Source organism: Pagrus major, chromosome 19 (assembly GCF_040436345.1).
Source record: "Pagrus major chromosome 19, Pma_NU_1.0".
In the NCBI taxonomy this organism is placed as follows: Eukaryota; Metazoa; Chordata; class Actinopteri; order Spariformes; family Sparidae; genus Pagrus; species Pagrus major.
In genome coordinates this window covers 2,677,524-2,691,281 of record NC_133233.1, presented here as the reverse complement: position 1 = coordinate 2,691,281, position 13,758 = coordinate 2,677,524, and the positions used below count along the sequence as shown (strand labels likewise).

Sequence of the window (13,758 nt, the reverse complement as noted above, 5' to 3'; positions counted from 1 at the left end):
TGGAGGAAATTTCTTTGAGTAAAATGAAAGTTTATTTTATTCCATTCTGGGATGCGGACATAGTCAGGCACTGCGACAGCGCCACAATGGACATCTGCGCTGATTGCATGTTATAAAACTGTGATGATGTGGAATGATAACATTGTGTTTTGCTGACATTGACTATTTTAAGTGGTGGCAGCCTGGAAATAGGTGGTGGCAGCCGCCTCCAAAATTAATATGCGCATTCATGTATTGGGTTGGGTACCGGTACATTTAAGGACACCAACCGAACTATGTTGGTACTATCAAGTAGCGATTCACATTAAATCAATCGGTGCCAAATTTCAGTACCTGAGTGCAGATTATTACAGTAACATTATTGGGAGAGAGCTTCAGAGTGAGACGTCTCTCCAAAACTTAGCCACTGACTGCGCTTGAAATTCCTTACTAACAGCATGTTTATTACTATATCCAGAACCTCTGTATGAAACCAATAGTATGTAAACTGCATACTGTCTACTAGGAAATATTACTGCATGCCTTTTTTTGATTCCAGAATTGATTTTATATAATAAGCACTCAGCCCGCTAGCTCGATGCCAACACATAATGAGTATTCCAATTAATGCGCTAATGGGGGGTAGCATCCCTACCGTGATAAAAGTATATTTACAAACAATACGCTTTAATTTTCGATTTTATTTACCAGATTAATATGCAGTACAGCATGAAATAACACTTTCAAAGACCGACTGAGATGTGTATTGTTACTAGAAATATGACTCATGATATATTGTCTCTAGAAGTGAATAAGTAAACTGGTTAGAACTGAATTTTTTTTATTTTGTTAATATAGAGAGAGTGAAGTACCGAAAAAAGATACCGTAGGGTACCGGTATCGAATTCCAGGTACCGGTATCAGGATTGTTATCAGTTCAAATATGAACAGGACCCAACCCTATTCATGTACAGCTGCAGAGGTTTTCTTTTCAAACAGAGCAACGTACAAACTGATAATCCAGCAGCTCCCCAGGTCACACTGACACACAACATTGCTTAGGAGGCCATATGGAAATCAATATCATACATTGTACAGAGGACCTTTATGTATACTTTGTCTGTCCACCTGGGTAGGGGGTTGTGGTGGTCCATTAATTGATCTCTTCAGTGGTCCACAGAAAGAGAGAGGCCAGCTAAATGAAATTGATTTCTGACATCCTCCATGATCCAGTGGGACCTTTTAAAACCAGCAACTATTTACTGACTCACACACAACACAAACCATCTATCTGTTGGCTGTACTATAACCGCTGGCACCATCACCTGGCCTGCAAAGCGGCTGTGTCCCTGTTTCTCTGCATCAACACTGGTTTGGATGTCCTCAACAAACCTGCAACAGGCTTATATGAAATGAAGATCTTTGTTAAATGTGACCCATTGTACTTTGGCTACACTGGCTGTCACACATGTCCTTCTGTAATCTGTTGAAACACTGGAACCTATTCCTAACACACACATATACACATGCACACACACAGCACCATGGTCCATGTACGAGTTTCATCTCCTCGTCCATGCCTATCTTTGACAAATCCACAGATTAATTGCCAAACAATATAGCGATTAAACACAGTTTGTTGTTTGTTAATTCGAAAGTTATAAACGCAATTTAAAAAAAAATATTTGTAGTAATTGACTGGCTAGCTGTTACTCTGCCCCACTGACATTTTAAAACCCTATTGAATTTAGTGATGGGTGTGTAATGGCTCATTACCTCTGAGAGGTTATGTTTTCACCCCTGTCTGAAACACTGAGCTGATTTTCAAGAAACTTGGATGGAGGATGGGTCTCAGCCCAGAATAGACCGCATTAACTTTTGGTGTGGATCCAGGTAAAGGAAGGGATCCAGGAATTTTCCTCACTTTCTTTAACATTGAGATTTTCTGACATTTTTGAAAATTCTCGAAAAAGCATTGATCGACTATGTACTTCTAAAATGTAATGCATTACACATTACTACTTATCATCATTTGAAAGTAATATGTTTCTGTTGTAATGCTACAACAAGTCCATACATTTTCATACCACTAGTTGGAGCTCTTACATAGAGATATATAGTTTTGCACTTCCTCCTTCTAAGAGGTGTACAAATCAGCATCTCCTGTTAGAAGAATGTGCTGTTCCTGAGCTCTGTAATGTTACAGTATTATTCTGAATATATCTTATATAAAGGCTACCACTCTGCACACCATCCTTTGTGGTCCTGGTTATTGTCCAAGTTACCACATATTTTTGGCGACGTGGTGAACCGGAAGTGTTTTTCCACTGCATTTTTGTTTTTAGCATTAGCTAAGACACAGTGTGCTAGCTAGCCAACAATAGACGGCTATCTTCAGGAGTGGAAGCAGTGAAGAGGAGTGCGTAGAAGCGCTAGTGGCTGTACGGGAGCGGCAAGGACAAGGAGGAGAGCCTCACATTCATGGCTACGTTTGGGACTATCGGTGAATTCGTGGAAGGGGATGAGGACTGGACGGAGTATGAGGAAAAGTTGGGACACTTTTTCACTGCTAATGGAATTGCAGAGGAGGCTAAAAAGCGCTCTATTCTCCTGAGTGTGTGTGGAGCAAAGACTTATAAGCTGATAAGGAACTTAGCCACACCGAAGAAACCGGGGGAAATTGAATATATTGAACTGGTCAAGCTCGTCAGGAATCACCACAATCCAAAACCGTCAGTAATAATCCAACGTTTCAAATTTCACAGCCATTTTAGGAAGTCAGGTCAGTCTGTAGCTAATTTTGTTGCAGAATTGCAGCAACTGTCAACATTGTGATTTTAAGGATGTCTAAGATGACATGCTCCGTGACAGATTAGTATGCGGCATTAATAATGACGCCATACAGCGCCACTTGCTGGGGGAAACTCCACCACTGACTTTCAAGAAAGCTCTGGAAATTTCGTTCGGTATGACGATGGTTGCAAATAATGCAAAAGACATTCAAAAGAGTCAGGCAGGATCACTGTCAGTGGCTGTGCACCACGTGAACAGAGAGGCTGTAAAACCATCAAAGAAAGTGGAATACTTTAGGTGTGGAGGGGCACACTATGCAAATGCAAATTTAAAGAAACTGTCTGTCATGCCTGCAATAAAAGAGGACACTTAGCGAAAAAGTGCAGGAATGCTAAAAATAAGACTAAGAATGAAAAATGGAAAGCCCCGCAGGCTACAGCATCGGTCATCAGTGAGGAGACCTACAGGAGGACATGGGGACACAAGCCACCTCCTATTAAGCCTTCGACTCCCTAAACTAAGGACATACACAGGTCAGGCCATACCTCATTTGGGGGTGTTACATGTGAGCATTTCAGCAGGAAGACAGAGGGCTGAAGACAGACTTGTAATAGCCAAAGGTAGTGGGCCTAGTCTTTTGGGCTGTGACTGGCTTTGAAAAATTAAGCTAAATTGGCATGAGATCAAGTATGCACACACAACAAAGGACATTCAGCACCGATACAGTGACGTGTTCAGAGACAAACTGGGCACACTTAAGGGAGTGACTGTGAAGCTCCATGTTGATCCTGATGCAGCACCACGTTTCTTCAGGCCCAGAGTGGTGCCCTATGCAATGAAAAGCAAAGTGGAAGAAGAGCTGGAATGCTTACAGACGCTGGGCATCATTGAGCCTGTCCAGTTTTCAAGGTGGGCATCACCCATCATTCCTGTTTTGAAGCCCGATGGAACCGCAAGGATATGTGGTGACTATGAAGTTACTGTGAATCAGGTCTCAAAGCTGGAGGAGTACCCGTTGCCACGGGTGGATGACCTGTTCGCAACGCTGGCTGGCAGTGGAGTACAGAGCAGGAGAAAGCGTTTAAGGATGTGAAAGAACTTCATTCAGCAAAACTGCTAGTTCACTACGATCCAGATAAAGAGATTGTTCTCTCATGTGACGCTTCGCCCTATGGTGTGGGGGCAGTCCTTTCGCATGTTATGGAAGAAGGCTCAGAGAAACCTATTGGATTTGCCTCGCGGACACTGACAGCTGCAGAGAAAGGTTACTCACAGTTAGACAAAGAAGGTCTAGCCATTGTTTTTGCAGTAAAGCATTTTCAACAGTACTTATATGGCTGTGTTTTCAAAATCCACACCGACCATAAACCACTGATAAGTCTGTTCAATGAAATGCGCTGCATTCCGCCCTAGCGTCAGCTAGAATCCAACGTTGGGCACTCATCTTGTCAGCCTACCAGTACACCATAGAGTACAGAGCTGGAAAAGACAATGCAAATGCTGATGCATTGAGTCATCTGCCACACCTGTCTCAACATATGTGTCTTTTTGTTAGAAAAATTGTCAGAGACGCATGTAAAGGCAGCCCAGATCAAGCAGTGGACAGAGAGAGACCCAGTACTGTCCAAAGTAAAGACTTACCTGCTACAGGGCTGGCCCAGTGTTGTTGTCAGTGAGGAACTGAAACCATATGTCTAACGCAAGCCAGAACTCAGCCTGCAGGATGGCTGCATTTTCTGGGGTTCAATGGTAGTTGTACCGCCCCCAGGTCGCTCACAGATCGTGGAAGAACTACATGAGACTCATCCAGGAGTGTCACGATTGAAGAGCCTGGCAAGGTCCTATGTCTGGTGGCCAAGAATGGATTTAGACCTGGAGAACAAGGTAAAGGCATGCACACAATGTCAGTCAAATCATGTTGCCACCAGCCCCTTTGCATCCATGGGAGTGGCCAGACCACCCCTGGTCAAGGCTACATCTTGTTGTGGAAATTTGTCTTATTTGTGAGATATCTGAAATAAACTTCAGCAAATACCAATTGTCTTTTAAGGATTTTATTCTTTATAAAGAAGGTTCAACAATCAACAGAGTGGCATGCGGTCTGAAGAAAGAAGAACAAGATGAGACAGTTGAGAAACCTTTTTGTTAAAAGAAAGGAGTGCCCTGTGTCCTTCTCATGTCTGTATCAGGTTCCGTTCCCATAACAAGAGACACATATCTCTCTCTGTGCAGACAGTACAAAAAATCAAGGATGTGGGAAGAACATAGTGAGTACAATGTAAGAAATAATAATGATATAAGAACAATATAGTAATACAATTTTCCATTACAATCTGGACTTTGCTGGCCTGTTCATGGGGCAGATGTTTCTCATAATGGTAGATGCGCACTCCAAGTGGATAGACGCTCACATCATGAACAATATAACAGCCCCCTCAACCATAGACAAGCTCAGACAAGTGTTCGCAATACACAGGTTGCCTGACACAGTGGTCACGGATAATGGTCCTATGTTCACCAGCGAGCTGTTTGGTGAGTTCATGGAACAGAATGGCATGCGTCATATTCGTACAGCTCCTTTCCACCCAGCCTCGAATGGATTGGCGGAGCGAGCTGTCCAGACGGTGAAGGAGGGTCTGAAGCGGATGAAAGGTGACTCTCTCAGTACCAGACTTTCACGTTTCCTGTTTAAATACCGCCTTACGCCACAGACCACTACTGCAAGTACTCCAGCAGAGATGTTGATGGGGCGTAGGCCTAAGTCAAAGTTGGACCTGCTGTGTCCAGACACTAAGGTCGCTGTGCTGAGAAAGCAGGAAAAGCAGAAGGAGGGTCATGATCAACATGCACGAGGGAGACAGCTGAAACCAGGTGACAATGTCTATGTGAAGAATTTCAGCAATAACTCTAATCAGCAATGGCTGCCTTGGGTTATCCTGACGCAGAGAGGTCCTCTCTCCTATGTTGTCGAACTGACTGATGGACGAGTGTTCCGCAGACATCAGGACCATGTACGCCTGCGTCATGATGCAGGCCCAGAGATCATCAACACCTCAGACTTGCCCTTGGTGAGCCAGGCTACTGTGGGAGCATCACCAGAAGAAAAGTCACTTGAGAAAGTGTCTGTGCCCCCTGGAGAGGATGGACAATTGATCACGAACACACAGACCTCTCTTGTGGCTCCTGTACACAAGCTGTGCCAGCTACAGCACCGGAGATGCACAGGTCACAGCATGCTCAGAAGCCTCCAGACAGACTGAATGTTTAATTAATCAGTTTATGTGTTACAGGGAATGTGCATATGCTAAGTTGTAAGTGTGTATGCCAAAGAGTAGTGATTTGTTTTTGAAGAGGTACAATGAGTTAAGGTGTATGAAAGAAATGACACCACATTAGTTAAAATTTTCCAGTTTATTTGCATTAAGAGAATTTGGGAATTTAGTGGGGGAGGAGTGTTGTAATGCTACAACAAGTCTATACATTTTCATACCACTAGTTGGAGCTCTTACATAGAGATATATAGTTTTGCACTTCCTCCTTCTAAGAGGTGTACAAATCAGCGTCTCCTGTTAGAAGAACGTGCTGTTCCTGAGCTCTGTAATGTTACAGTATTATTCTGAATATATCTTATATAAAGGCTACCACTCTGCACACCATCCTTTGTGGTCCTGGTTATTGTCCAAGTTACCACAGTTTCTGTACAATATTACTGTCTGTAAAGAGTAATGAGTTACCCTACTTTTGCATTACTTTCACCAAAATAACTGCAGAAGGACAGAAAAATTTTTTCTTCAGGTCTTATGGTTTCCATTAAATTAACTGTTCCTATTGACAAAGTTAAAACAATTATATTGCTATAAGCCTCTTTGAAATGAGCTTAAATGGGTTGCCAGCGTCCCAGCAGGTCTTACCTTCAGGGGGTAACGTGTCACCAGACTTAGTAACTGTAATAATATTACGACAAATCCTATTAGAACATGTAATATTAGTCCATTACTGTATTACAAGTAATTGTTACTGTAACACTTTACTTTTGTTCTGCATTACCTCCAATAGTGAGGGTGACACAAAGTAAAGACTGTTCTTGAAACTTTGTTTCATGCTGGTTTTTGTGTGGCAGTCCTGGTCTGATTCGCCTCCTACATCTACAAATTCATACAGTATGTAATGTATTTATTTCACATCTTAACATGTAGGAGGTTAAAAAAAAATCACAGTTGTAATGCTACACACACACACACACACACTGCTCATCTGATATAGTATCAGTATGCGCAGAAGTCACCTCTCAAACACTCATCGTCCTGGCAGCATTCAGGTCAGGGCCTGGTTGGTTTACTCTTCCTTCCACTGCTTCCATCTCTCGTCTTCCATTGATCAGCCTGATAATCCGATTAACACCCTGCTCTTTGTTATCAGCCTATTGATCTGTGTCTGCCTCTGTGGCTGCACACCATGGAGTAATAAAACTATAGTCTACAGTTAATGGAGTTTAGTAATTATATGAGGTTAGTTAACAGCCCGCAGCTTATGATGATGAGCTAGTTACTGATGCTACTGATGAGTGCTAACTGCTCTGTGATGTGATGTATTAGTTGTAGAGAAACATCTTGGAGAAGTGCCTGTGTGTGTGTGTGTGTGTGTGTGTGTGTGTGTGTGTGTGTGTGTGTGTGTGTGTGTGTTGATATGCTCTCCTCTGTGTGTGTTTTCTAGTGGTGCCTGCTAACATCTCTGAGCTGAAGAATGTGGAGGTCCTAAACATGTTCAACAACCAGATTGAGGAGCTGCCTACTCAGATCAGCAGTCTACAGAAGCTGAAACACCTCAACCTTGGGTATGTCCTATAGTGCTGTCAATGTTTCTCAAAAACATGCATATTCACGATAATATTCAAATTATATTGAAAACTTTGATGCTCAAATTTAGCCTATTATTAGTACTAGTGCAGTACCCATTCAGAACATGCTGTTGGGCACAGATTATCTGATAATGTGAGAGGTTTACAGATCCAGTTTTAAGCCTTCTGAACTGCTCACAGACTCATTGGGGCTAACTCGATAATATCAAACATGTTTGATATTAGTGAACCGGACCACAACAACCAATGAGAGTGGCAACGTGGAGCAGCTGATGTTGCTGCCAAGCAATGCTAAATGTTCTTGCCCTTGAGGGTAACGTTAGCTAGCATACTACTGTGGACAGAAACCTAAAATCTCACCTCGAGTTCACAGTGAAGAATGGAAAAAACGGGGTTGACCGCATCTCCCTACTCATCCAGACTTGTTTAACCTTCTACTTTGTTTTTTTCTCACTGCAACGTGTTACCTCAGCAAGTTGTTGCACCACTTTAATCTCCAACCTGTTAACGTCTGTGTCTCCATGAAATCATGTGAGAGAGAGCACGTGTGCCCAGCTTGAGTCTGCAAAGACCAGGAAGCCAGAAATGACGAACAAGACAGGAAATGCAATGTGTTCAGGCAGTTTTGCTGTTGTTATTGTTCATCAAAAATGTGCCATCACAATGGTCATTTTAAGCATTTGTTCACTTTGGATCAGTTTGAAATATGTCAGGGAACAGTTTTAATACAGTCTATGGGAGTAATAGAAAAAGGAGGAGCTGTTACATGAAGAGCTGCAGGGGACACGCTTCACAGCTCCAACTTCTCAGTGGGGTAACCGACCAAGCCCCCAGGAAGAGCACCAGGCTCCTGAACAAGTTTTCATAGAGGCCAAACCGTGTAATTACATCGTCACATGATGCACTGCGGCCCAAAAATACTTTTTCCCATGAGCTAACATTGTGAAGAGTCTTTAAAACAGTGGATACATTTTTTTGAGCGTTACAACCCCCTCGAAATGACTGGCTTCACCATCATAATTTGAGTCATTTGGTCCAATAACATTTGGAAAGTCTAAAAGAGCTGCCTGATTAAATTATTTGATCCCCATTCAAGTTAGCCGGGGGCTAAACCGGAAGTAAGCCGGGTTGGTCGGCAGAAGCTCACACTTCTATGGGCTGCACAATCGGGAAGCTATGCGGAAAAGCCCCTGCGGAAGTCAAGCATTTTCGGTTTCATGCGCCACTGAGCAGCTTTTCAAGGAATGAATGGGGCTCTGCCAAATCGCATGTCCAAATTGCACCAAATTCAACACACCAAATTGCACTTACTTGCGTCCTTAGCAACAAACCTTCCAAGTGTGAAGTAGATTGGATGGTTCTCGAGATAGACGAATAACATACACGCAGACAGATTCCCTGCTTAATATACTGAAAACAACTCTCAAAAAATTAAGGGAACATGTAATCGTCACCGTATAACGCCAAGTCAGTTACACTTATATATCAATATATCAATCTGATATCAATCTGTCCATTTAGGCAGCACAAGTGATTGTGAATCAATTTCGCCTGCTTTGCAGCAAATGAAAGTGACAACAGGTGGGGAGGCAAAAGCAAGACAACCCCCAAAAAGGCAATGGTTTTGCATGTGGTGGCCACAGACGATTGCTTATCCTTCCTGACTGATTCTATTGTGTTCTGCTAGTGTCCTTGCCACTACTGGTAGCACGAGGCTGTACCTGCAGCCCAATCAGGTGGCACAGGTAGTCCAGCTCCTTCAGGATGGCACATTCATATGAACAGTCGCAAGAAAGTTTACTGTGTCTCCCAGCACAGTCTCAAGAGCATGGAGGAGATAACAGGAGACCGGCTGTTATATGCGGAGAGCTGGACAGGGCTGTAGAAGGGCACGGTGGCCGTGAGTCCCTTAAAAAGTCTTAAAATGTTTTTAAATAAAGTTTTTCTAAAAAAAGGCCTTAAAAAGGATGAAATCGTCTTAAATTCAGATTTGATGGGTCTTAAATATTTTTGGTCACATTACTGTGAGAAAATCTCCAGTCTGCCAGACCGAACATGGTATGCACCTCCCATCAGAGGGGATTGAGGCAGTATACAGGTCAAACTATAGCTAGCTGGGAGCAATCGCATTTTTCGGCTTCTCCTGTGCTTAGTGGCGGTGCAAATAACAGGGATTAATACTTGACTTTTGCAGTCCCTCCTGACTGGCTGGCTGCTCTTCTTGAATTATACTCCTCTCTTTGTTACCAGAGTCTCTGAGCGAGAGAGACTGGACAGGCTGATGAGCAGCCCGGTGGCAAACGCCAGCCTGCTGAAACCAAGTCGTCCAAGATGGGTTTGAATGGAGAGGCGGCCCCCTGCAGACACACAGCCTGTCCGCTCTCTCTCAGTCCTTTGGCTCTCAGTTGTGAGCCGAAGGACTCTGTGTTTGAAGGGGGAAAGTACAGCCGGCAATCCGCTTCACACAGACCAGTAACACAGACACACCTGTGCACATCTATACATGTAAATGCTCACTACGGCGTAGGCCACTTGCGTAGATTACGGCATCGGCTCTGCATAGAGCCTAAGTGAACCACAAATCTGCCTTTATTATAACACAAGAAGCCAAGCTTGGTGGACGACCTAAAAGTCCCAGATTCTTCTGTAGTCCATTCCACTTTAGCTACAGCTTTTTTTACGTAAGTTTAAGCTCTTTTTTTTTTTTTTCTTCTTTTGGTGTGTATTTCCATTGCAGGTTTGGTCTTAAATTTCCTATAAAGTGGCATTAAAAAGGCCTTAAAAAGTCTTAAATTCAACTTCTTTATGTCTGTAGACACCCTGATCTGCTCCTTTGTGCGAGGAGGAAGAGGAGGAGCACTGTCAGAGCCCTACAAAATGACCTCCAGCAGGCTACTGGTGTGCATGTTTCTGACCAAACTGTGAGAAACAGACTGCATGAGGGGGGCATGAAGGCCCGATGTCCTCTAATGGGACCTGTGCTCACAGCCCAGCACCGTGCAGATTGAATTAGCCTTAAGTTAACTACCTAGCTAATGTCCATTCTAGGGGTTTCACAACTTTTTTGTTGCCAGCCTTTTGGTAGTCGTAGACAACTAATCAACTAATTGTTATATAAGAAAGAGGCAGAGAGAGGAGTTCTAGTGAAAACCGTGGAAGTCCTAACTTGCATGACGCCCTGGGCCGAATCATACCTTCAAAAAAAATTATTTTATTATTTTTTTTGCGGGCGCTCATGCCAGGCACCCATGCATGCCCGTATTGCCCATATGACGAACCGCCCCTGAGTGAAAATGAAAATTGTATTTTGTAAGGCAGAACATTCAAGTATTCCGCTGTGACATGTTACACTATATAGAATCACACTTTATAAACATAACAAGAAAATGAACAGCAACTTGGTTAATTTAAACAAAAGAAGAACAAATAACCAGTTGTCATCAAAGAAAATGCCTGTCCAGGGCACAGATGTTAGCTGGCAGCTAGGTTGCCATGACAATGGATGTGAAAACATTAAACAAAAAAAAACATAGCCTTGCACTGCATATTTTGGCACCTTACATCTATGTTTGGCACAATATATAAAGTTACATTAAACACTGACTCTGCTGCAGTAGCTGCCATTTTGTGCATGACTAGTTGACTTCTGCCTACAGCACCAACTAGTGGTTATAGTAGTTGTCTAGTCCAATAGTATGCGGCTGCAGACCCGGAGACCTGCACAATCAGACCCCCGCACTTGTGGACCCGCACATTCAGACCCCTTATGGTTTTTTGACAGTGCCACCTAGTGGTTGACTGTAAAATTGCAACTGCACAGCCTTGACCTGCACTGTGTTTTTTTGACAGGGCAAAATCCAAACAAAACGCCAAGATCTAATTTTTTGTGAAGAATGGAACACTTTTAAACTTTTTTTGGAAGACTTTTAAAAGGGTTAGGGTAAGGGTTATATTGTCCATATATCTGTAACTATTAGCATACAAGACAATTGGCGCTGTACCAAAAGACCAAGAGGTCTGAATGTGCGGGTCCACATGTGCGGGGGTCTGACTGTGCAGGTCTCCGGGTCTACAGACACATGCTTCTCTGTCTAGTTGGTGAAACCCCCTAATCCATGGTCAGCATTTTTTTCTCTCACAACATAGTGCTTCCTCAGTGCCCTGCGAAACCTTTTTTTTCTGCCAGAAAATGCTATATAGACATGGGGCCTAAAGTGAGAAAGGTGGGATTCGCTCTCGTCAGCATACATATTTGTAAAAAAAACAAAAAAAATTACTCATTCGCACAATAATTTCAGCATTCCATTAGTACTACTTATTTTACTACTCTCTATTTGACTCCAATATTCATTCCAGCAGCTATAATGTAATCCCAATGCATTAATACACACAAACACACATGAACACGCTCGCACCTTCCCTTTCTCATTTTCTGTAGATCTGTCCTGGAGCCGTACAGTATACAGTTCAGTTGCCTGTTGTTTATTTACTGCTGCCCCTAGGCCAGGCTTACATACTGTCTGATTTCCCTCTTTCCCTACATAAACACACACACACACAGCCACATACACACTTCACGCTGTACCTAAGTCACTCGATTCTTTATTCAATCCCTGTAGTCTCCACAGTGAAACCCAAATTGCCCCCTCAAGCTCTTAGACTCAGATTTGGGTACAGCAGATATTTTGAACCTTTGAGCCTTTTTGCTTGATTTGGTTCATAAGGCTCTAAGACAAGACAGAAACCAAATCAGTGGGTCAGACAGTTGTTGCTTGAAAGATTGTGTAACTGCAGGCTTAATCAGACTCCAGTGGAAACACTCTTCATTTGCCTTTACAGTGATCACCAGCAATTTTAATATAAGTTATACTCAGAGAGCTGTCGTTCATTATTTTTGTGTAATACAAAAACAGTGTGTTTATGCATGTGTGTAACAAATTGCTGAGGGAGGGTCAGTCCTCACCCGTTAATTAGAAATGCTTTATGTGTGTGTTTCTGAGTGCAGACTCACACAGGCAGGGCGTCAGTGACAGAAGGATTAGAGGGGGAGCATTGGTGTGTATTGATCTAACAGACAAACATCATCTGGATAGTGTAAGCCTCAAACTGCTATTCAGGCTGTGCATTCACTTTTCATCGGCTGTTTATTTTTCTGTTGGCTGTGTGTGTGCGTGTGTGCGTGTGCGTGTGTGTGTGTGTGTGTGTGTGTGTGTGTGTGTGTATTTTATTTGTCAGACATGCGTCTCTGTGTTTCAGCGTATCAGTAGTTGATCTCATTTGACAAAGACAAATTATATAATTGAAATAGAATAGTCCTCCCTATGACCTGTCTGTTTGCACACGCAAACAGACAGGCATATATATGCATAAACTCAGCTGGTGTCTCTGACATCATCAACCCGTCCCTGCTTGTCTATCTGTCTAGGCCTTTGAGCTGCTTCCTACTTATTTGGTCACTGACGTGGCTGATGTTTAGTCCACAGGGACAAGTAACACAAACCTGACCACAAGTTTGGAAACAAAAGATCAATATTTAGGGGTATTGGTGCACATAATAGGTGAGTTCTTAAATAGATTATTGTTAATTATGCCAAATAGGGAGAACCGCTAGGGGCGCGAGATGAGATAGACGTATTCGAGAGAGGCTCCGCTCCCTCATACAAGTTAAACAATTAAAAAATACAATTTAACGAGAAGAACTTTTAAAAGCTTGACAGCAACAGTTGGAGACGCTTAACGGAACGATGGGGAGAAGTAATAAAAACAAAGGAGCCGAAAATCAACAACAACAACAACTCGACGGTGCTAACAGTGAGGCTAATGCTAGCGGCAACCACATGGAAGAAGCTAGTGGTGAGCACACAGACGATACGCCGCTGAGTGAGACGCCAACTGCGACAGACATCATGTCTGCCATCAATCAGCTGAGTCAAAATGTCGACAAAAAGTTTGACACACTCCAAATATCTCTTGCGGCCTGAAGCAAACAATGGCAGATATCGAGGTGAGAGTGACTTCTAATGAAAGCGGACTGAACGAGCACGAGACCCGAATCAAAGCCTTAGAAGACCGGTGTGCAAGATGGGAAGACACAGCCCAATCACTCAGTGAGAGACTGGATGACTTGG

At 43.0% G+C, this 13,758-nt stretch overlaps 1 protein-coding gene across 3 annotated transcripts in view; it reads left to right on the top strand.

Annotated features, from left to right (window-relative positions):
• rsu1 (Ras suppressor protein 1) overlaps positions 1–13,758 on the top strand; it is a 110,522-nt gene that overhangs the window by 20,734 nt on the left and 76,030 nt on the right. For all 3 annotated transcript variants that reach the window (XM_073488543.1, XM_073488544.1, XM_073488545.1), the window contains one exon: positions 7,486–7,606. In XM_073488543.1, the coding sequence (XP_073344644.1) occupies positions 7,486–7,606 (121 nt within the window). The remainder of the gene's footprint in view (positions 1–7,485; positions 7,607–13,758) is intronic.